Raw genomic sequence first — 25,040 nt, 5'->3', positions numbered from 1 at the left:
CATATAATCAATGCCTAAACTGCAATATCTGTGAGTTTACTCTTTGCAAGGGAACGCCAATATAAAATATACATGTAAATTGTATGGCAAAACATGAGTATATTTTCGACATAGAATAATTAAAGATTTCCAGTTTTATAAAGAATTTTTTTTTTTTTTATCCATCATATAATAAAAAGGTCATGCAACTTTCAAATCTGTGTATATCCTTTCCTTACAGCTGTCAAGATCACTGCTTGCAAGAGATCGGAGCATACAAAGATGTATCCCTCGTTTGTACTGCGACATGTCTGAAAATGTATTATATTATTCTCCTCCCGCACAATATGGAATAACCCACGGCAGATTTCACAGATGATTCTACAGCTTAATCTTCATGCTTTAAATCTGCTTTTGTTTGCCAATTTACTGCAGCTTTCTTTCTATGTACGGCAAAGGGTGAAATCCATAATAAAAACCTGCACTGCATCTTAAAAGGGATTGTCCCGTAAAAATATTCCAGTTTTCAAACCAGCACCTGGATCTGAATACTTCTGTAATTGCAAGTAATTGAAACTTTAGAACACCCACAGAGTTAGGCCTCTTTCACACTACCGTTTTTTTTTTCCGTTTTGCGGTCCGTTTTTTGCGTTCCGTATACGGAACCATTCATTTCAATGGTTCCGCAAAAAAAACGGAATGTATTCCGTATGCATTCCGTTTCCGTATTTCCGTTTTTCCGTTCCGTTGAAAGATAGAACATGTCCTATATTTGGTCGCAAATCACGTTCCGTGGATCCATTAAAGTCAATGGGTCCGCAAAAAAAACGGAACACATACGGAAATGCATCCGTATGTCTTCAATTTCCTTCTGAACCATCTATTGAAAATGTTATGCCCAGCCCAATTTTCTCTATGTAATTACTGTATACTGTATATGCCATACGGAAAAACGGGACGGAAACACAACGGAAACAAAAAAACGGATCTGTGAAAAACGGAACGCAAAACACTGAAATGGACATACTGTAGTGTGAAAGAGGCCTTATTCAGTGAAATCCATCTGCATGTAATGGCACCTGCTGTTTGTTAATTTTCTAATTTGTGTCCACCTCATTGCGGTGGACAAACTTGCTTAGTTCCATTTTTCAACTGCCATCAGGTAAATCAGAAAGCACACCACCCCTGAGCTGCCAGTTTGAAATAAATCTAGCAGACCAATTGGAGGAATCAATAGGGAGATATCTGTATCCATGTGAGGTACAGGGCTGGTTCTAGCCAGTCTTGTTAGAAAAAGATTGTCATATACTATATGTCTCATTTTTTATTTATTTTTTTACATTAATCATGGGATAATCCCTTTAACTACCTAACTGTTTTGCCCCAGTCCAGCTCCAGCAGTGGGAACAGTAGCTATCTCCTGAATGGTAGCAGCTAGAAACCGTCAACTGGTCTTGTTTGAAAGCTGACATTCCAGGCTTACATACAAGACCAGCTTTCATACATGACCGCTAAGGTCCAAGCAACAGAGGAGAAATCACTATCACAAATAGAGTCAGGAATAATCGCGGGCAAGACCTGCTGTTACTTTCTAAGTGATATCTTCCCCTATCCTGAATGTATTGCTGTCATTCTAGAATTGTCTGAAAGCTAAGCAGCCCTACCCTATCCACTGTTGGAGCTGGACTCCCGAAAAACAGTTAGGTGGTTAAGGTACATGCAGATTTTTCCACAGCCTGTAGATTAGAACCATTTTAAATTTCATCCATTCGGCTGCTACAGTAAAGTTTCCTCCCATGAATCCGGGCAGAAAATGGGCAGCATTTCCATTACGTGAAAGTAGCCTACAAGTCCTTCAACAATGTATGTGGGAAATTGCTATGTAATGTCCTCAGCCAGTGAATGCGAGTGATGAAGATTTCTATAACTTATTACAAAATACATGTTTTAGTCATACCAAAACCAGAAACAGCCTTTAATGAAAGCTTACATACCTACAAAAATAAAAGTTCGGTAACTAACTGCAACATTCCTATGTATTTGAAATAAGGCAATGATTGTTCACTGTAACATGTGGAATCTAGAAAGTCCACTATTGATAAAATAAGAAACAGGACAAAGGCAACATTACTAGCAATCAAGCAAGCAAAAGCCAAGTACATACATTCTAAAAGTATCTTTTGGAAGTAAACTAGAATTATTGCATCCTTATATACAGTCATAAAAGGCACATCTTTTGTGTTTCATTTAAACGGCTTTTCCCATGAAAACAAACCATTAAAGCACACTGACATCATACACCAGGGGTCCACTGCCAAGTTAAAGCTGCTCCCGCTCTGGTAGGCTTGGCCTAGAAGAACTGCTCACTCATTGGGGATGGACAACATAAAAACTTCCCACTGCAATGATTACAGTTGATTACCTGGGTCTCCAGAAGCTGGACCCCTAGCAAGAATCTGTTTTTAGAAAAGCAACGTTGAAATGAGAAAATGACCACTTTTATATAACATGCACTGCATTAAATTTATTACAGTTCTACCACTTCTTACCAGCCCAATTGAATAAGGAATTTAGTATTGTAACAAGTCTGAAAAGGTGTGGAAAGTGGATGTGGCCTAACAGGAATGAGGTGTGCCGCCATGCTCCAAAAAAACCTGTTGAAATGTTGTTACTTTTTAGGGGTAAAGAAGGCTAACAAATATGTGGTGGAAACTTAACTTGACACCACTGGTGCCACAGACGCTGTGATAATTGTGACAAAGTTGGAGACTGTATAAGTTTACTCTGTCTTACTTTTAGACAATAAACATAAATGTGAGCCAAGGGGGTAGATTTTTAATAGTACTTTACACTGTCTAAGAATATGAATCACAGTCCTAATATTTTACTATTCTGGCGTATGGATCTTTATACACCTTTGGTGTAGTTTTACTCCAAAAATGTGCCAACATTTGGGCACATGGATTCACATTTAGGTCACACCCCATTCTTGGGCAGCCAACCTCCTTTCCAAGAAGCCTCAAACCTTTTCAGACTCCTTGTCTGAAAAGGTTTGTTGCTTCTTGGAAAGGAGGTTGGCTGCCCAAGAATGGGGTGTGACCTAAATATGAATCCATGTGCCTAAATGTTGGCGCATTTTTGCAGTAAAACTACACCAAAGGTGTATAAAGATCCATACGCCAGAATAGTAAAATATTAGGACTGCGATTCATATTCTTAGACAGTGTAAAGGTTGTAAGACAGTTGGTAATTGTTAGGCAAAGCATTCACGTCAGTTAATTGGCACACTTTCAGTAGCAATTCTGCTCTTTTGTCATCCCTTCAGTTCTGCTACGGTCAGTATTGGAAAGGTCTTCAATGTTGGCTTTTACCCTTGCAATGTCACTGTCAATCACAGCCACCGCTATCTTGGATTTCAGAATATTAAATTCAGTAGCATATCTAGACAATTAAACACGTACAATATGTAATTTATACCGTTTTGTCATCTACTTTATAGTACGGGAAAAACAATTGTCTGATCCCTGCACAGTGCTGTGGAAATGTCAAAGAAATGTAGGTTAAGGCAGGTTAAAAGATTAAGACCACTTGTGGTGTATTAGAGATTTTCAGTGAGGATTCTGCACCAAAAATTTGCCATACAGCAAAATTCAAATAAAAGGCATAGGTCCCATTCATACTCTGCAGGAAAATAAAAATAAAAAACACCAGCGAGTTCAGAGCATGCAGTGGATCTTAAAATCCACAACATGCTCGAAGCTGCCAAAGATTAGTTCTCAATTTTTCATGGATTTCACCCACTCTTTATTGAGAAGTAAAACTGACAGTACGTAAACTTGCATGTCAATGTATATTTGGATTTACTATAGATTTATGTAGAGTTGAGCTATAGAGAAGCTCTGAAGTGCGTAGATCCAGCCCTAAGGGGAAGTGAATCTACCAAAGAACAGGATGGAGCGGCTTTGCTTGTGTATTATAAAGAATAGGAAAGGATGATCACAAGTGAATCTTGGTACAATACGAGCACATCGCAGCATAATAACGGCTCCTGTGGCAGCAGCCGCCTCTGTGCCCTCCTCATTAACCTCTACAAAAGATTTATGGAATACTTTAGACAGAACTAAATCGCGATCACCAGACATCCCTGCAAGATCACATTTGCCGACGTCAAAGGCGTCAGTCATGCCTAAACCTCCAAGCACAGATTCGAGATCGTAGTCGTTTTCCAGCTTGAATCTAGGCAAAGAGAGTTCCACTTCAGTTCTGTCCATGTTGTCTGGATTTGTCAGATCTGCAAATTTCTCATAAGTGAGTTCCTGTTCAAGCTGGAAATTAAAAAAAATTAAGTTATTATTAACCAAACGTACACATCAAGTCGACGAGAGGGAGAGAAATAAAACGCACACTTTATCAAGATTATGGTGATTGGCGTTCAACGATTAACAGATACATCCCAGTTTTATAAGAATTTATAACAAAGCTCTGTTCTCCAGCATCATGGCTTCCCTTCATCAGGGATCCATGACAGCTGAAACAGATCAGTATTGACCTATAAAGGCGTCAGTCAGGTTTCCATTGGGGTTCCAGTAGTTGTGATGACAAGAACAGCTCTGCAAACTGCAATGCTTGCCATAAAATACTAAAGCCAAAGACAAAAAAATGCAATAAAAGGGAAAATGGAAAAATAGACTAGGATGTAGCTGCAAAAGCAAATAAATTATGAAATTTGATTTCCATACACAAAATTAAAATTTGAAGCAAATAGAAAAATCTATATGTGACAAGGATTGATTGCCAACGAATTTCCAGAGAATTACATAAAACTTGCACTCGTTCAGGTTTCATTATTAGTCATGCAAGAATATTATATATATATATATATATATATAAAAATTAAAATGCAATAGCTTCACCTACTTGCAAGTAATCTCTTACCAATTTTACTGCATCCATCTTGCAAGATAAATTCTACAAAAGGACATTGAACTGCACATTACACTATTCAAATGTCTAACAAAGCAGTTGATAGTCCAGGGGTGGATACAGTACATAATGCATTTGGGGAAGAACGGTCTTTGGACCCTTTGTTCTCAAAATAGTTCAGCATATTGCTCCACCCTTAGGTCTCTCTAAGACTCCGTCAGGTATGGTGAGCTATAAAATTCATTATCTCAGTCTCTTACGGGATACACAAAGAAATTGCTGTGCACCTTCCCAGCTATTTATTATTATTATAATGTCTTGACCATGCAGCCTCCGAAAAATGCCAGTGGGAACTAATAGGAGAAGGGTGCTTACCTTGGCCTTCACCAGTCAGATACTGATGGTGCAGGTGTAAATACTACATGTGCATATACTTTTGATAATGTTAAAAGAACATTATTCTAACATTTAGTTTAATTTATTTGGCCCCTAAAGTGGAAAAAATTAGCACAGCTTTTCATACAATGTGCAGTAATCCCAGTGGTAACCTGTTAAACCTCAGGGACAATCAGCAGTGGGCACAAGAAGAAAATTCACGCATTATGTCAAATGTATGGTCTGTAATTTTGACTTCTTCTCCCATGATGTTGCTTTGATTACTAAAAGATCACACAGTTCCCCAGAAATCTCATCTCAGCACTCACCAGGATTGTGATATAGTAAAGACTGGAAATGCCCAGTGGGCAATCCCAAGCCAGGCAAGTGCTCAGGCTCTACTCCTGCTCTGTGCAGTGCACCGACAGCTCCACCATTGTCCTATGTACTGTAACTTTCTTCCACACTGGTAAGGACTGGAATTGTCAAATCAAGGACCAAAATAAATAAATATAGTGTTGGGCAGGATTTTCTTAAAGGGGTTGTCCCACAAAAATATTCTACCAGCACCTGGATTTGAATACTTTTGTAATTGCATGTAATAATTTTTGTATAGCTACTGAGTTATTCAATAAAATGTATCTGTATACGGCCACTTAATTTCTTATTTCTTTGACCACCTCAATAAGAAGGCCGCACATGTTCAGTTTCATCTTTCAACCTCCTCCTGAACTGTGATAGGGAGAGCTGAGACATGACTCCTGAGCTTCAGCAGATAATACACTCCCCTTGAGATGTCAGCTTGATATAAATCTAGCAGAATAAAAAGATAGAAAAACGACTGGCACTCACTATGTGGTACACATCAAACGTACTATTTATTATCTGCCCACTCAGCAATGGAGTAGTAGCAGCAACACATACAATTACACTAAAAATATGCACTAAAAAACCCCCTAAAAGGAATAAAAATACTTAAATGCCCTGGTTGTATGGATATATAAATACAAAAACGCATGTGTCAAATCATGGGACCTCCTGGGATATATGGATACCAACAATAGAGCTTGATGGTGTATATCCTGATCAATCCTATTGAGGATAATGTCTCTAGAGTGGCATGAATCGCCAAACCAATTGGTCTCCTATACAGTGTCCACAGTCTGTGTGTACAATTGTTCCGGATCCAAAAGGACATCCACAAGTTACAATGGCTATGATGTTGATGCTGCTGGGGGATATCACTCCCCTATATGTAATGCTTATTTCAGCAGTCCTTTGGCCGGTTTGTATTATGGCCTTGACATAGAATCTGTTAGAGGTAAATATCGCTTACCCTTAGACGAATGTTACAGACAGTCCGGTTTGGCCGCTCGCTGTGCCGCTCACTTACAGCGTCCTAGGCGGGTTTACAGCAGTCAGGCTCTGGTCACTCGCTGCACCGCTCACTCTCGGCGTCCTCGCACTCTGGTATTGGACACGTGGTACCTCAGAGGTATCGCGGGACTTGGAAATCCACTTCCGGTATTCCTGTGAGAAGGTGCTTTAGGTAAAATGTAGAGATGGAGCGCTCCACTTATGAAAGATGATTCAAATCTTTATCATCATATCCGGAATATTGCTGTAGACAGGGATATAACGCTAAACGCGTTTCGAAGACTTCCGTCCTCTTCCTCAGTAGCTACTATAGCTACTGAGGAAGAGGACGGAAGTCTTCGAAACGCGTTTAGCGTTATATCCCTGTCTACAGCAATATTCCGGATATGATGATAAAGATTTGAATCATCTTTCATAAGTGGAGCGCTCCATCTCTACATTTTACCTAAAGCACCTTCTCACAGGAATACCGGAAGTGGATTTCCAAGTCCCGCGATACCTCTGAGGTACCACGTGTCCAATACCAGAGTGCGAGGACGCCGAGAGTGAGCGGTGCAGCGAGTGACCAGAGCCTGACTGCTGTAAACCCGCCTAGGACGCTGTAAGTGAGCGGCACAGCGAGCGGCCAAACCGGACTGTCTGTAACATTCGTCTAAGGGTAAGCGATATTTACCTCTAACAGATTCTATGTCAAGGCCATAATACAAACCGGCCAAAGGACTGCTGAAATAAGCATTACATATAGGGGAGTGATATCCCCCAGCAGCATCAACATCATAGCCATTGTAACTTGTGGATGTCCTTTTGGATCCGGAACAATTGTACACACAGACTGTGGACACTGTATAGGAGACCAATTGGTTTGGCGATTCATGCCACTCTAGAGACATTATCCTCAATAGGATTGATCAGGATATACACCATCAAGCTCTATTGTTGGTATCCATATATCCCAGGAGGTCCCATGATTTGACACATGCGTTTTTGTATTTATATATCCATACAACCAGGGCATTTAAGTATTTTTATTCCTTTTAGGGGGTTTTTTAGTGCATATTTTTAGTGTAATTGTATGTGTTGCTGCTACTACTCCATTGCTGAGTGGGCAGATAATAAATAGTACGTTTGATGTGTACCACATAGTGAGTGCCAGTCGTTTTTCTATCTTTTTATTCTTTACTACTGGACTGACTGAGTGAGCAGCCCCTCGACTAGAGCACCCCTACCGTATTGAGGAGGGTGGTGAGCTATCCACAAACTTTTTACATTACATAAATCTAGCAGAGCAATGAATGGGGAGATCTTTGGATCCATGTGAGGTACAGGGCTGGTTCTAGCTTTGTTAGAAAGAGATTGTCATGTACTATATGATGACTGGTTTTAATTTTTTACATTATTCGTGGGATAACCGCTTTAAGGAGAGCTTGAAAACCTCATGGGTTCAAAGGACGGCCATTGGACACTTGCAACCTTGTTTAGATATAGTTAGGTCCATATATATTTGGACACTGACAAAATTTTTGTGTTTATTACCTGTTTACTAAAACATATTCTAGTTACATAATCGACATGGACATAAAAGTCCAGACTTTTAGCTTTCATTTGAGGGTATCCAATAAAAATTGGATGAAGGGTTTAGGAGTTTCAGCTCCTTTACATGTGGCACCCTGTTTTTAAAGGGACCAAAAGCAATTTGACAATTGACTCAAAGGCTGTTTCATGGGCAGGTGTGGGCAATTCCTTCATTATTTCATTCTCAATTAAGCACATAAAAGGCCTGGATTTGATCTGAGGTGTGGTGCTTGCATTTTGAAGATTTTGCTGAGAAGTAAACATGCGGTCAAAGGAGCTCTCCATGCAGGTGAAACAAGCCATCCTTCATCTGCGAAAACATAAAAAACCCATCCGAGAAATCGCTACACTATTAGGAGTGGCAAAATTTACAGTCTGGTACATCCTGACAAAGAAAGAAAGAATACACTGGTGACCTCATCAATGTAAAAAGACCTGGACACCCACGGAAGACAACAGTGGTGGATGATCACAGAATAATTACCATGGTGAAGAGAAACCCCTACACAACAGCCAACCAAATGAACAACACTCTCCAGGACATAGGCATATCAATATCCAAATCTACAATAAAGAGAAGACTGCATGAAAGTAAATACAGGGGGTTCACAGCATGGTGAAAGCCACTCATAAGCCTCAAGAATAAGGCGGCTAGATTGGACTTTGCTAAAAAAAAAATCTGAAAAAAAACAGCACACTTCTGGAAGAACATTCTTTGGACTGATGAGACCTCTACCAGAATGATGGAAATAAAAAAGCATGGCGAAGGCATGGTACAGCTCATGATCCAAAGCATACCACATCATCTGTAAAACATGGCGGATGCAGTGTGATGTCTTGGGCATGCATGGCTGCCAATGGCACTGGGTCTCTAGTGTTTATTGATGATGTGACACAGGACAGAAGCAGCCGGATGAATTCTGGGGTTTTCAGAGACATACTCTGTGCTCAAATCCAGCCAAACTGATTGGTCGGCGTTTCAGAATACAGATGGACAATGACCCAAAACATAAAGCCAAAGCAACCCAGGAGTTTATTAAAGCAAAGAAGTGGAATATTCTTGAATGGCCAAGTCAGTCACCGGATCTGAACCCAATAGAGCATTTCACTTGTTAAAGACTAAACTTCAGACAGAAAGGCCCACAAACAAACAGCATCTGTAAACCGCTGCAGTAAAGGCCTGGCAGAGCATTAAAAAGGAGGAAACACAGCGTCTGGTGATGTCCATGAGTTCAAGACTTCAAGCAGTTATTGTCAGCAAAGGGTTTTCAACCAAGTCTTAGAAATTAACATTTTATTTGCATTTAATTTGTCAGATTACATTTGAGCCCCTGAAATGATGGCATTGAGTTTAAAAATGCTTTAGTTCCTCACAGTTTTGTGCAATCATTTTATTAAACCCACTGAATTAAAGCTGAAAGTCTGAGCTTCAACTGCATCTGAATTGTTTTGTTCAAAATCCATTGTGGTAATGTACAGAACAAAAATTAGAAAAATGTTGTCCCTGTCCAAACCTATCTGGACCTAACTGTATGTGATAAAAGTTATTTTTCACCAATGGGACATCTCTCCACTGCCACAAAAGGTATGATAGCACACGAGTTTCAGTCCACTACCCAGCTCTGTATTAGTTTACTGGGCAGAGAGCTGGGCTAAAAATGTACAGCTGTTAAAAGACCACAATTTTATCTTAAAGAGCAACCAAAGTAATGCAACTCATTGTGTGCAACAAATGTCTATTCTAGTTAAGGACTCCTGTGAACTATTACACACAAAACAATGTAACAAAAAAAATAAAAAATGACCCATTATACTACAGAGGAGAATTTATTGTGGCCTTGAGCTGTTACACGTATAAGAACATTACTTATATTAATGAAAATTAGAGGAATAATCATTGCATTTAAGGTGTACCATATGAATAGCAAATGTTAATTGCAGAAATTGTGCAAATTATTCATGAAAAGTAACAAAAAAAAAATACATTTGGTCTTGCAAATTGTAAAACGGACCTGACAAGCATATATTCAGTGTGGAGGCCCAACTGTAATGAGTCGTTCTACAATAAATAGATTATTGCAAACCTTTAGGAGGCCAGACACCGCTTGGAGTCATGTTTTACTCTATGAGTATCTAGAAATGTATTTTCAATATGCAGCTTTAAATGTTATTTAAATTAAAAAGATTAAGTATAAAATATAAGGCACATCATAGTTAATTAAACTTGAGTTGTATGTGAGGAGTACTGATAGAAATCATACTCGTGTATAAAAGACTAATTCAGCTGAAAACAGTATTGATTTTATTACAATTTCTCAGGGTGCCGCATATCTACCAGCAAACAAGATGCTGCGGCTTTGTGTGTGAGTAATGAAGAACAGAAAAGGATGGTCACACAATATCGTTGGCACAATCATTGCACAGCGGAGCATCATAATCCCCGCAGTGGCTGCGGCAGCCTCTGTGCCCTCCTCATTCACTTCCACAAAAGACTTGTGCACTACTTTAGACAGCACTAGTTCATTATGGCTAGACATTCCTGAGAAATCGGAGGAGCCTTGGTCAAAGGCATCAGGCATTCCCATGTCACTAAGTACAGCTTTCAAGTCATAATTGTCTTCTAGCTTAAACTTTGGCAAATGCAACTTCATTTCTGTAATGTCCATTCTTTCTGGATCTGTCCATTCCAAAAATTTGCTATATGTTAACTCGTTTTCAAGCTGAAAAGAACAGAACATTACAGTTAAATTATAAAGACTTCTCAGAAATTTAGAAACCAGGCATGTTGAAGGACAACATACAAAGCTAGGCGCTGAGGCCAAATAACACCATACCCTAAAATCTAGAAACCGAGAGCCCAGTCATAGGAAAAAAGTGATAGCAAATTCACAGAATACTATGCTGACCACACACATAGGATTCATTGTTTGGCCAAAAAGCCATGTCCCCTATACAATGAAGCCTGGACCTGCCGATGATGCAGGTTTATTTCCATAAACAGACTGTGCTACATTCCTGCCAGACACTGGTGGCAGCATCTATCAGTCATGGAAGCTCCTGGGAAGAAATGGAAACCATAATGCAGTGCTGGATCCTTTGCATGCTGGACTCTATTGACTTATAATGGAGCCTGTCAGGTTCTGCCCCAATGTTCGTCATATTTGACGGGGGAAAATAAATAAATAAAAACGGACCGCATGCATCACTATTGTTCTAGTCAGAAATCTGCAACAGAGGCTCTAAAAGGAGAGATACGAGCTAACAATCTAAAGGAGATACACTCGTTATACATACAGGGTGGAATACAGTGAACACTATCAGGTCAATGTCTATACTTAAAAGGGTTCCCCTATACAATACTTTTACCATGACAATGTATAAATAAAAGGTAACATATGTGAACCTTTAACAGATACTGCTTTAAAAATACAACTACACAAAATACAAAAGCTACAGCTCTATCAAGAGATAAAGTTGTGGGTGCACCCTTATTGGGTTATATATAAAAAAATAAGGTCTATTCCAAATCCCGATAAAGCCTTCACATGTATGCAGTAATGACAATAGTTATACTGGTACTTACATGAATTGTAACCAGTTCCATTTTCCCTAAACCCATCACAGGGCAGTGTTCATGTCAGTGTCATAAAATTCTTATATCGCTTCTATATACAACACTAGGGTTAGACACTGACAGGTAAGAAAGCTGACCCTCCCACAGGCCGAGAAAGGCGGCTGCAATATTTAGCATGAACAAAAACTGTTTAAAACAAATACTTTCACTAATGTATCCATTACTGATAATATTCCTAACAGAGTATACAGTAATGGGGAACCTAGGAATGGTTGTTACATTTATTTCCTTTTTAGAACAGGTGTAATACAATTGTGTACAGAAATATACACCTTATCCATATTACTGCTTGATCAGACAAAATAATGTTCCGACAAGCCCTTTAAATACAGTATATAAATACAGTAATTATTATATCAGGTGTCTCTGTATTTTAAAGCTACCATCAGGAACAGAGACCCTCCATATCTTACTTACTCAATGACATACACATATGACCAGATTCACCATTTTCTTAGGAAAGGCTGTTTGCTGAATCTGATGCTAAAGTAAACTAATAGTAAAATGTGAATAAAGAATTACGCTAGCATGACTGAGAACGATCCACTGATGCAGGATGATGTATGAACTTCTGTTGCTATAGATGTACATATGTACACATCACATTGACCAAGAGATGCAGAAGAAGAACTGTGTGTCCTGATCTTTTGGCACGACCAATGTCTTCTGATAAAGAAATGATACATCCATAAAGCAGAAGAGCAGAATGAATATGGACATGTGAACAGTTTCTTACCTTTTCCAGCCCAGTGGTTCCATCTTGAATATCATCGGGGAGCATTATGATCATAGACAATTTGTTATTAACATATGGTAACTCAAGGACCTTGGTGAACAACTCCCCAACATAAGTCATTGGATATTTGGCCTTTTTATACATCATCTGCACTGGTTTGGTCTCATTCTGAACAAGAGAGGAGATTTGGATTAGCACTCAAAGCATTGTGTTCACACAACTTCAGAAATGAAATAGAATATGGAAATACAATATTCATTTTAATTCACAGGAATATCAGGAGGTCTATGGTCAACATGAAATTCATTTATGAATACTGATAGCTGCCTATGACGTAACAGGCAGATGTACGTATCATTTCATCTTTTTCATAGAAGATCATGAGGATTTTAAAGACTTTGGGGGTCATTTATTAAACAGAAATACGCCTAAATTAGGGGTATTTCTGGTGCAGATTGTGGTGCAATCTGCGACTTCTCCCCACTCACACCAGGTCTAAAAAAAGTGGGTGTGGCTTGGTCGGGGAAGGGGACGGCAGGCCCGTCTCATTTACCATTTTCTACGCCTGTTTCAGCTGTAGAAAATGGTCTAAAATGTAAGACAGCTAGGGATCTGTCTGACACTTAGAAGTGGCGGTGGATCTGCTGAACTTATGAAGAGGCCGGCACCTCTTCATAACTCCAGCGAATCCACCGCCAAGTAGAGGGGTTATTAAGATCAGCATCTAAAACGCCGGTCTTAATAATTGTGCCCCTTCATCTTTACAAGGCAGCTATACTTTTTTTGCTTTTTTTAAGTAGGTCGAGAATTCTGGTGGGAAAATGTAAGTGTGTCTTATGGGGCAAATACTAATGAGCGCTTCCATTGAGACATGAAGAAAAAGAGCTGGATCCTAGGAACGGTGGCGTTTCAGAACAGGAGAGGTAAGTTGATTTTTTTTAATTAATTTTATTTGCTCTGTGACATGGGGGTCTGATCGGAGGTCTGAATGAGGGTCTTTTACATTGGGGTCTGCGCTGAGGTCTGATCAGAGGTCTTATTAACATTGGGGGTCGAATTAATGGTCTAATCAAAAATATTTTTTTCTTATTCTCATCTAAAACCTAGGTGCGTCTTTTAGTGTGAAAAATACTGTCATTTCTTTGTTGTTAGAGGTGTACTGCTTCTCATGCATAAAAATTAAGTACTAAAATGTAAATACTCAGTACATACCTTATTCAGCCTGAAGGGCATCTCACGTGTACAATTTCTGTCAAACTGAGAAGCCCAATTTCCTTTGAAATAAATTGCATTGACAAGAACTAATCTGGTGAGGGAATCCACACTGCCACTGGGCAACAGGTCCTGGATCTTACCTGCAATGAAGGTGGAAACATGAATGTAGAATGCTTGTATAGTCAGAAAAATTTAAATTAAATAGACCAAAAAAGATGTTATAGCGTGTGGTCGTGGGCTTTAAACTTTAAACATATGGTATGAGTTTAAAGCTCCTTCAGTCTAGCAAAAGGTGAAGACGGAAATGGTTTGTAACAACTTCTGCTACCTTTATTGCAGCCGATACAGCTTGCAGTGAATACAGGAAGCAGCAATGCCACAGCCTCTCTTGGGCCTGGCAATCATGATCATATTTCAAAAAAAAATCCATAATATAATATAATATATATATATATATATATATATATATATACACACACACACACACACACACACACACATACATACACACATACATACACACACACACACACACACACACATACAGTGGGGAAAGTAAATATTTGATACAATGGCAATTTTGCAAGTTTTCCCACCTACAAAGAATGGAGAGGTCTGTAATTTTTATCGTAGGTACATTTCAACTGTGGGAGACAGAATCTAAAAAAAAATATCCAGAAAATCACATTGTATGATTTCTAAATAATTAATTTGCATTTTATTGCATGAAATAAGTATTTAATACAATAGAAAAACAGAACTTAATATTTGGTACAGAAACCTTAGTTTGCAATTACAGAGGTCAGACGTTTCCTGTAGTTCTTGACCAAGTTTGCACACACTGCAGCAGAGATTTTAGCCCACTCCCCCATTCAGATCTTCTCCAGGTCTTTCCGGTTTCGGGGCAGTCGCTGGGCTACATTGAGTTTCAGCTCACTCCAAATATTTCTATTGGGTTCAGGACCTTGAAATGCTTCTTATCACTCCTTAGTTGCCCTGGTTGTGTGTTTCGGGTCACTGTCATGCTGGAAGACCCAGCCACGACCCATCTTCAATGCTCTTACTAAGGGAAGGAGGTTGCGGGCCAAAATCTTGCAATACATGGCCCAATCCATCCTCCCTTCAATATGGTGCAGTTGTCCTGTCCCCTCTGCAGAAAAGCACCCCCAAAGTATATTTCCAACCCCATGCTTCCCGGTTGGGATGGTGTTCTTGGGGTTGTACTCATCCTTCTTCTTTCTCCAAACACGGCGAGTGGAGTTGATACCAAAAAGTTCTATTTTGGTCTCATCTGACCACATGACCTTTTCCCATGCCTCCTCTGGATCATCCAGTTGGTCGTTGGCAAACTTCAAATGTGCCTGGACATGTGCTGGCGTGAGAAAGGGGACCTTGCACGCCCTGCAGGATTTTAATCCATGACGGCATAGTGTTTTACTAACGGTATTCTTTGAGACTGTGGTCCCAGCTCTCTTCAGGTCATTAATCGGGTCCTCCCATGTAGTTCTGGGCCGATTCCTGACCCTTCTCAGAATCATCCTTACCCCATGAGGCGAGATCTTGCATGGAGCCACAGACCAAGGAAGATTGACAGTCATCTTGTGTTTCTTCTATTTTCTAATAATTGTGCCAATAGTTGTTGCCCTCTCACCAAACTGCTTGCCTATTTTAGGTAGGCGATCAAATACCTTTTTCATGCAAAATAAAGCAAATTCTTCATTTTTGTGTCAATTTACAAATATATGAAACAAAGAAGATAAGTAAAGAAATTCATTTTTGCATCCCTAATAGGAAAAATATATTTCTATGAAAAAAATATCTACGGCCCAATGCATCATGAAGAAATGGCGCCCGCTGTGCTCATGTGTGGGTGCCATCTGTAAAAGACCATCCTGCTCCATACATGTACAGCACTGGGCGGGAAAGGGTTAAATAATATCATCCTCTGCCAGCACCTTCTGTCTTCTGCTCCACCCAAGAATTGATCTCCTTTCTGCAATCATCTGCCTTTGTAGAGAAGTCCACAGACTGTAAATCCGCATGGTAGTGTTTCTTAGTGGATCCCAGGAATTCCTGCAAAATTCAAATATCATTTCTTGACTGAAGCATTTAAAGTGCTATCTACCAGGAAGCCTCACTAAATATTAAAATAAAAAATTCCTGGAATCTTGCAGTTTCACATTGGTCACTGAACCACACAATAGACTGACACTTCCTGTTCTGTACAGATCACTTCTCAGCAGTTCCCACATTATCACATGCAGGATTACAATAAGTAATAACATTCTCTAAAGTCAATGAGTCATCTGTACACTACAGGCTATTATGGTACATGTGGTGGCTTTTAAGCATCTCTGAACTATTGTTCACACAGCAGCGAATCACTTTAAAAAAAACTACAATCAGAATTTAAAAAGATTGGAAAAAAGAATATGTGTCATGTTTTAATTAAAGAAAAGATGAGGTAAGATATTCCCTTTAAAGAGAGACTGTCACCAGCAACCTCCCTGTCCAACTATTTGCATAGACAAATAGAAGTGGTTCCCCTGATTAAAACACTGTTGCTTTTTCTTTGTTGATTTGAGGCTCTGTTCCCAAATTAGACTTTTTCTTAATAAGGAAATCAGGCATTTGGTGCAATGAGCACATCACCATTGCTCTTGTTGCACCCAAGCTCTTCTCTTTTCTATGGCCAACCCCTCCCTGCTTTGATTGATATGGGCCAGGCAGAGGCAAAGTAGCAAGGAAGAGGCTAAACACAAATGAGAGGCGCTTGAGGGCAACAAGAGCAAAAGAATTGCTCTCATTGCTCAAAAGGCGTAATTTGCATATTAAGAAAAAGTGTAACTCGGGAACAGAGTGAGGTTAAAAAAAAAGAAAAAGAAAAAAGGTATTTTTTGAATTTTAATTTCCCTGCTTTTTGAACAGATAATGATACCTCATAAAGTAGTTTTTAATTTACATTCCCCATATGTCTACTTTATGTTGGCATCATTTTCTAAACGTAATAAGTGGAAATATACAGAGGCTCTACTTTCAGAAATTCACGGATAGGTGCTCTCTCCGGATAGGCAGCACCTTTTGCCGGAGACTCACCCCGAGCAACGCGAGACGCCATCCTCTACACCACGTGGGACGCTACCAAGGATACCGGAAGTAGGAGACACCGCTACAGACAGAGAAACAGAAAAAGTCGACGTGCGCACCAACGCTCCCCAGGATCGGACCACCGCCAGCATATACCACCTATCCGGACACCTCTCCGATGGGGTAAGACTGTTCCAGCCTTAACATATAATAGACTGTCCCCATCTACCTGGACACAACAAGGAATTGTAACATTGCAATACAATACAATCTGCCTTCAATTTGCTTTTACAGTGAACTTTATTATTGTTTGATATCCGGATACCCACGTTACACTTAGCTGGGCACATACAAGCCCACTTCAACGTGGATTTTATATATATTTTATTATACTAGACAGACTGATCACTATATAAGAACACTGTGCATCGTGGCTCAAGTTATCCTGACGCCACTTATTTGGAACTACTTATTTATACCCCTGTGGTTTACATAGGAAAAGTACGTATTGTGGCACAAATAACTGTGACGCCACTCATTTGGAACCACCTATTTTACACCCCTGTGGTTTGTGTAACAGTATTACGCATTGAGGCTTAAACTACCCTGACGCCACTTGTTTACACCCTTGTGGTTTAAAATTTTACTTCTAATAAATAATTTATGATTTATCCATATGTGTACCTAGAAATTTGAGTGCCCTCCATTTTATATCCATTTTCTAAACGTCATTTATGGCAACCATTGGCCCTCTGTTATCGCAGTGTGGTGGCTGATGAAGAGACACAGGGAGCCCCCTCCCTCTGCAAATCACTTATATGCGTAGAACAGCATTGATCATGGCATCCAAGGGGTTAATCCGCTGGCATTAGCGTTTTCAGCAATGATGGTGGATACAACAGGGGCCCTGGCCCCTGTGCTGATGGTGCAAGCTCCAGCATCCCATAGTATTATAGCAGAATTCACTTCCTGCTGTGAATAATCAGGTGAACCACAGCTATGTTTATATTCAAAACGTTTGATAGGGAGGTCACTCGTGGCAGATTCCCTTTAAATGAACATGAAATTCTCATATCACTCTTCAGATGGGCAGTTTTCTGAGAGCCTGTATTATCAAAGCCGCAAGCTTCCGGTAATGCTCACGATCCCACGTGTAGCGATCGGAGGAGTCGGAGAGATTTTAAATTGAAAAAAAAAAATAATTCTAAAGCACCTCCCTTTCCCCAAAATGAGAATAAAAAATGTAGAGATCGCACTGCACAATAATGAGCCCTCATACAGTTCCGCACACATAACTACAAAAAAGTTATAGGGACAGAAATGACAACAAAAGTTAGTATTTTTTTCAGTATCAAAACTCAACAAAAACTATACATATGTAGTATAGCTGGATTTGTACTGACCTGGAGAATGAAGATCACGAGTCATTTTTACCACATTGTGAACAACGGAAAAAATAAATAAAAAATCTGTAAAAAACCTGTGGCAAAATTGCATTTTTTTCCCAATTCCACCCCATTTGGAATTTTTTTCCACTACACCCTATGCCATATTAAATGGTGGCGTTGGAAAGTACAACTTGTCCCACAAAAAACAAGCCCTCATATGGCTATGTGAATGGAAAAACAAAACAAAAAAAAAAAAAAAAAGTTATGGCTCTGAGAAGGCAGGGAGCACAAAATGAAAATGCAAAGGCGAAAAAAACTCCCGAAAGGGTTAAAGGAACGCATCCTTTTTATTCACCAATTACAACCAGATAGACAGAGGTTCTCTGATGTCTAGATGGGAAAGTGTTCTAGGCATGCTCTGTGCAGTGGTTGTATAGTAGTAGATAAGATGTTATAGATCCTCTGCTATCTGACATTGTACACCTGCCAGTGATAATAAGGAGATGACTGCTAAAAGGTGATCTCTACAGACATGAATGGTCAGCCTATTATTAGACTTGATGGTCAGTGTGAAAAGAAAGTATGTTTAACATAAAAACTTGGTTTAAATGATAGGGCATTTTCTGATTATACGTTTCCTTTAACTTACATCAAGGAACGTGAATGACTTATCTCCATACAGGCGGTTAGCAGTACTTAAAAGATAATCTGTGCCTGGTTTGTTGATATCAGAGATCAGGGTCTGAAATGCGGCATGGACATCTTTTGCCTTTTCAAACTGTAGAACCTGTAATAAAATCATTCACATTGCAGTTAATTTTGAGTAGAAAAATATCCTAGTTAAATACATTGTGAGCCCATGTGTCATAATTGGGACTATCTGCAGAGTTCTAGCTTCTTGTTTACTGCAGTATGAGATAACGTATCTAAAAAAATGCAGTTTATCAGATAACTTGGCAGAAAATCATTGGTGACCACCTAGTTTCTTCCATGTCAGCTCTCTTGGCAAAGGATCAGCTAAAACACTGTCAGTCTGAGGATCTACACAACAACAGACAGATTTTTTTTAAAGTACGACAAGAGTTTTTGGTTTTATCTAGAGTTGACCTTCATTAGCACGTGGTGCTATTTTCTAGGACCTTATACCAAATGGGGTTGTTCCAGAACGACAACTTTTTATCTATACAAGCGTCTCATCGGTGAGGTTTCAAATGCTGAGACCCACACCTATCATCAGAATGGAGATCCTATGAACCCAGAGTGGTGGTCAAGCATGTGAACTGCTGCTGCTCCATTTAAAGTCTGTGGGACTGTCAAAGATAGTGGACTACAGTGCTTGGTGGAAATGGAATGAAGAAGCAGTCTGAATGCTTGATCAAACGGAAGACAACCACCATTCTCACGATTGTGGGGATTGCGGCAGTTGGACCAACACCAATTAGGTACTTACTGCCTATCCTGTGGCTAGATGAGAAGCTGTCTTTTTGGGACGACCTTAGCAGGGAGGAACAGTTAGTGATCACCATACTACTGCTGCTGTAGAGGAACTTAGTGATAGGAGGTGGCCGTAATAAAAATGCAGATCCTTGTGAGGGCAATAAAAGGATGATATTCCTATTCAGTTTTCTACTTCCAGAAACCAGTAGTTGCTGTTAGTGGTAGGAGTTCCTGTATTTAAAGGCAAAAATGACGCAACATATTGGAAAAAGGTTTAAGAAAACCTCAATGAACCCTCCATACTCATATGAGCAGAGCTGTTTATAATTACACTTTTTTTAAAATAAATTTTATATTTTCTTCGAAATTGAAAAGCAAGACCAGCCTCCCTGGGCAATTGTGGCCAACTGTACCTCACTGGTGAAAATATAGCATTCCACAAGTCCCAAAAAAGAGAAGTCTCAAACCAATGTCTTTCAAGAGACAGGTCACAGTCAGTCACTGCTGCTGTCGTTTCAGTACCCACCTTTGACATCTGAGCAGCAGTATTTCCTTTGGCTCCCAAGTAAATCATTGCTAGAGCGGAGGAGATGCTTAATGGGGAGAAGAACAAGTTGCATCTGTTATCGCTTTCTGTGAGCTTCTTAAACAGATTAATAGCAAAGGTTCCATTGGCTGCACTGAGGGAATCCATTGTTCAGAGCCTGCAAGATTAAGGAGAAATCACCGGTCATTAACATACTTGGAGAAAACCTAATATCACTGCAAAGAGGACACCATACTATCTACGGACATGGAAGAAACTGCAAAGATATATATTTCAAAAAACAATGTCACATAGAAAATCAATGGGAAGAAACGTTATCAGAAATTGTGAGCTAGACGCTTCAACTCTTCCTAGAAGAAGCAGTGGCCATGGACTACGATATATGCTGCTTTTTGTTCTCCGACATTACTTGAAACATGTGCACGTGGCCGACTTTCTTATACATGGTGGGTATCTTGGGGGGGGGGGGGGGGGGGTTGTCAGTTAGTTAGGCATTTGCACACTCTAGGCTGCAGTGGTGACTATTCTGGTACGTGGACTGGTAGATAAAATAAACTGTAGAACCTTTCAAATTGTTAAACTTTTTGAATTTCGTTTCATGTTCATCTTCTAAATCTCTCTTATCATCAAACCATGGATAAAATAGATTCTTACTGTTCTTAAAGGGTTTCTACCACCAGAAATACTTTTATGTAGCTGACTGACATTAGCGATGCGCTAATGTCAGCACTACATAACAGTATGTTTCAAACGTTAGTCCCTGCAGCCGTTTTGGTTAAAAAAGCACTCTTATTATGCCGCCCAGGTCCAGTGTTGTGCCCGCCCAGCTCCTCTTGATTGATGGCACTGTCCGCCGCATCGCTGCCGAAATCCCGCGCCTGCGCCGTTCACTTCTGTTTTCGGCGCAGTGAGTGAATGATGCGATCCTGGTGCCGGATTCCTTACTGCGCCTGCGCCGACTACGTCACAGTGAGGAAGCCAGCATCAGGAGAGCGGCCTTCACTCGCTGCGTCGAAGACAGAATTGAACGGCGCAGGTGTGGGATTTCGGCAGGGATGCGGCAGACCGTGCCATCAATCAAGAGGAGCGGGGCGGGCACAACACTGGACCTGGGCGGGATAATGGATGAGTAGACGGAGCCTCTAGGTGCTGATTTTACGCCCACATAGCACCTAGAGGCTCATTAGCATATTATAAAAGTGCTTTTTTAACAAAAACGGCTGCAGGGACTAACGTTAGAAACATACTGTTATGTAGTGCTGACATTAGCGCATCTCTAATGTCAGTCAGCTACATAACAGTATTTCTGGTGGTAGAAACCCTTTAAGAACGTAACTGACGATGTGGCGGTTTTCTGAGTCATGTTCCCCAAAGCAAAAAGCAAGAGAATAAACCAAGGAGTGGTTTTCTCTTGAAGACAGCCTGATGACTGCAATGTCATATTCATGAGCTTAAACTTCTCTAACCAGCTAAACAAAGTGTATTTTCAAATTTGAACTTAAAGGGGTTCTCCAGAAATTAAGAAAATGAAAATACCTAAATATTACTTTGTTAGAAATATATTCCCAAATATCTTTCATTAGTTAAAGGCTCTTTTTGTCTGGGGAGCAATCATTAGGATAAATAAAATGGCTGCTGTTCTATTAGTGCACACAAAACCTGTCCTAATCACATAGCAGGACACAGCCACATCCCCACCTCCTCTCTGTACTTCGTCTCCTCATGAACTCCTCATTCCTATGGAGATTCAGCTGAAGATCATATTAAACAGTATTCAGGGCCATAACCCCTGACAAGCAGAGCAGAGAGGAGGATGTGGCAGCTCTTTACCTCAGGGCTCTGAAGTAATTTGTCCTCCTGTGTGATTAGGACAGGTTTTGTGTGCACTAATAAGACGGCGGCCATTTTATTTCTCCTAATGATTGCTCCCCAGAGAAATCGAGCCATTATAACAAATGAAAGGTATTTGGAAATTTATTTATAACAAAGTATTATTTACGTATTTTCATTTTCTTAATTCCTGGAGAACCCCTTTAAAGAGGACCTTTCACAGGTCCGGACATTGTCATATAATTAGCTGGCTGTGTAGGGCATACTGAAGTCATGTTACATGTCTTCTATACGCTTCTCTGTTCGCCCGCTGTGCCCCCCGTATTGGTTTCCTGTCTGGTATGTAAATTCATACCATCGGTACAGGGAGGAAGAGACGGCCATGTTTCTCAATGGGCGTCTCCTTCTTCTTGGCTGTAGCGCTGTCCAATCACAGCGGAGAGCGTCACAGCCAGGGAGAAAAAACAGCTCACCTTCTCCCTGTCTGGTCCTGTCAAAGTGGAGAGGGAGCAGCAGCTGGAGACAGAGCTGAGCCAATAGGAGTAACAGCAACGCCCCCATTGCTCCTAGAGGCTAATTTGCATATATTAAAACATCATTTTTGTCAGCAATGAGGACACATAAACATGGGACCAACACAGATGCCTTTAGCTGCCAAGCGCACATGTAACAGGTCAGTCAGATTCATAAATACAAATCTGTTGACCTTTAAGAAGTAATGGGGAGACTTTTGCTGCATCTCCCGAGTTCATATCAGTGTTATTGCTGTTCCTCTGCTTTATAGCAAATAATCTGACAGTGCTGGGCACAGACTAGAATGGGGTCTGTCAGGTTTCCGTTAAGGAATACAGCATTTCACCAGACATAATAGCACAACTCGCTGTGTTATATTGTCCAGCGTTTCGGCTGAATCTGTAATGGAGGCTCCTAATGGAGACAGCAATGCAGTGGAAGGTCCGCAGCGGGAAAATCAGCACTTAACTGCGGATTTTGCTACAGGTTTTGGTGCGGAAGTGCCACAGATTTCACCCTCCATATTTAATAGGGTGACGTCCACAACATAAATTGCAACACTCGGGATTTAAAATCCGCGCTAAGTTACGTGCAGATACTGTTGTGGAATATTTCCACAATGTGTGGATGAGATTTTAATAAATCTCATCCACTTCGACAGTGCCGTAAATGCTGCATGAAATTCCATTTTGGAAAAGTAGCGGTGATTACTCTATGTGTGGCCGTACAGAAGCTGGATAATAAAGTGGAGAGGTGTCTGGACGATTCATCAGCACGGTTTCTGTACCACACTGGAAGCCTATCAAGGCTATGGTTGTCTCTGTGACAATACTACCAGATACCATCAGAGTTACACATCTTATAAAAGATGAAAGTCATGGCAGTGGTCAGAACTAGGCTTGAGCGAATCGGGTTCGGATTGCTGTGTTCAAACTAGGGGTGCACCGAAATTTCGGCAGCCGAAAATATCGGCCGAAAATGCACCTAATCCACTTCGGCCGATATTGTTACATATCGGCCGAAAATATGGGGTGTGGGATTTGTCACCCACCATCTGCGGGCGGGCGGTTTACTTTGTCACTGCATCTTTATTTTACCTTACAATCGTGAGGCTCCAGTAACTAACAACTCTGCAGGCAGAGCGGAGGCCGGCGTAACGTCACTTACTCACGTGACGCGCCTGCTCCGCCTCCTTCATTCATAAAGTGGGCGGAGCAGGTGCGTCACGTGAGTAAGTGACGTTACGCCGCCCTCCGCTCTGCCTGCAGAGTTGTTAGTTACTGGAGCCTCACGATTGTAAGGTAAAATAAAGATGCTGTGAGCAGCAGGGCCGGGGCTGTTATGGGTAGGGGGGATCGGTCTATGGAACTGCTATGGGGAGGGGGGATCTGTGCACTGCTATGGGGAGGGGGGGATCTGTGCACTGCTATGGGGAGGGGGGATCTGTGCACTGCTATGGGGAGGGGGGATCTGTGCACTGTTATGGGGAAAGGGATCTGTGCACTGTTATGGGGAAAGGGATCTGTGCACTGTTATGCCCATAACAGTGCACAGATCCCCCTCTCCATAACAGCGCCACCCACAGATCCCCCTCTCCATAACAGCGCCACCCACAGATCCCCCTCTCCATAACAGCGCCACCCACAGATCCCCCTCTCCATAACAGCGCCACCCACAGATCCCCCTCTCCATAACAGCGCCACCCACAGATCCCCCTCTCCATAACAGCGCCACCCACAGATCCCCCTCTCCATAACAGCGCCACCCACAGATCCCCCTCTCCATAACAGCGCCACCCACAGATCCCCCTCTCCATAACGGCGCCACCCACAGATCCCCCTCTCCATAACGGCGCCACCCACAGATCCCCCTCTCCATAACGGCGCCACCCACAGATCCCCCTCTCCATAACGGCGCCACCCACAGATCCCCCTCTCCATAACGGCGCCACCCACAGATCCCCCTCTCCATAACGGCGCCACCCACAGATCCCCCTCTCCATAACAGCGCCACCCACAGATCCCCCTCTCCATAACAGAGCCACCCACAGATCCCCCTCTCCATAACAGCGCCACCCACAGATCCCCCTCTCCATAACAGCGCCACCCACAGATGAATTTCATTCATGAAAAAGAATTATTAATAAAATCATTAAAAAAAAAGTATTTTAAAAGTATTTGGGCAAAAAGGCAGTTTCGGTTTCGGTTTCGGTTTTCGGTCAAGGGCATCCTGAATTTTCGGTTTCGGTTTCGGACCAGAATTTTCATTTCGGTGCACCCCTAGTTCAAACCCGATTCGTTTGAAGACTTTGTTTACAATATCTACTCCGTAGTGCACTAAAATGTATGGGCTCCGCTGAGGCCTGGCAAATCTTGCTGCAAATAACGCAAGGCTTGCTTCGTCTCTCTTCTATGATGTCACAATTAG

General features: G+C 41.0%; 1 protein-coding gene across 3 annotated transcripts in view; it reads right to left on the bottom strand.

Moving 5' to 3' along the window:
* Positions 1-3,446: 3,446 nt before the first annotated feature.
* Positions 3,447-25,040, bottom strand: part of LOC121001046 (serpin B6-like) — a 33,278-nt gene continuing 11,684 nt past the window's right edge. Inside the window, exons 2-8 of one of the 3 annotated variants that reach the window (XM_040431935.1) lie at positions 20,250-20,427; positions 18,936-19,073; positions 15,767-15,884; positions 13,809-13,951; positions 12,597-12,764; positions 10,707-10,946; positions 3,447-4,064 (exon numbers count right to left, since the gene is read on the bottom strand). In XM_040431935.1, the coding sequence (XP_040287869.1) occupies positions 3,900-4,064; positions 10,707-10,946; positions 12,597-12,764; positions 13,809-13,951; positions 15,767-15,884; positions 18,936-19,073; positions 20,250-20,417 (1,140 nt within the window). In that variant the 5' untranslated portion in view covers positions 20,418-20,427 and the 3' untranslated portion in view covers positions 3,447-3,899. Of the gene's footprint in view, positions 4,305-10,034; positions 10,947-12,596; positions 12,765-13,808; positions 13,952-15,766; positions 15,885-18,935; positions 19,074-20,249; positions 20,428-25,040 lie in introns of those variants that run through there. The other 2 variants (XM_040431934.1, XM_040431933.1) reach the window with 2 other exon arrangements.

This window comes from Bufo bufo, chromosome 5, assembly GCF_905171765.1.
Source record: "Bufo bufo chromosome 5, aBufBuf1.1, whole genome shotgun sequence".
Taxonomy (NCBI): Eukaryota; Metazoa; Chordata; class Amphibia; order Anura; family Bufonidae; genus Bufo; species Bufo bufo.
The sequence above is the reverse complement of the archived record's forward strand: the minus strand, read 5'-3'. Positions and strand labels throughout refer to the sequence as shown.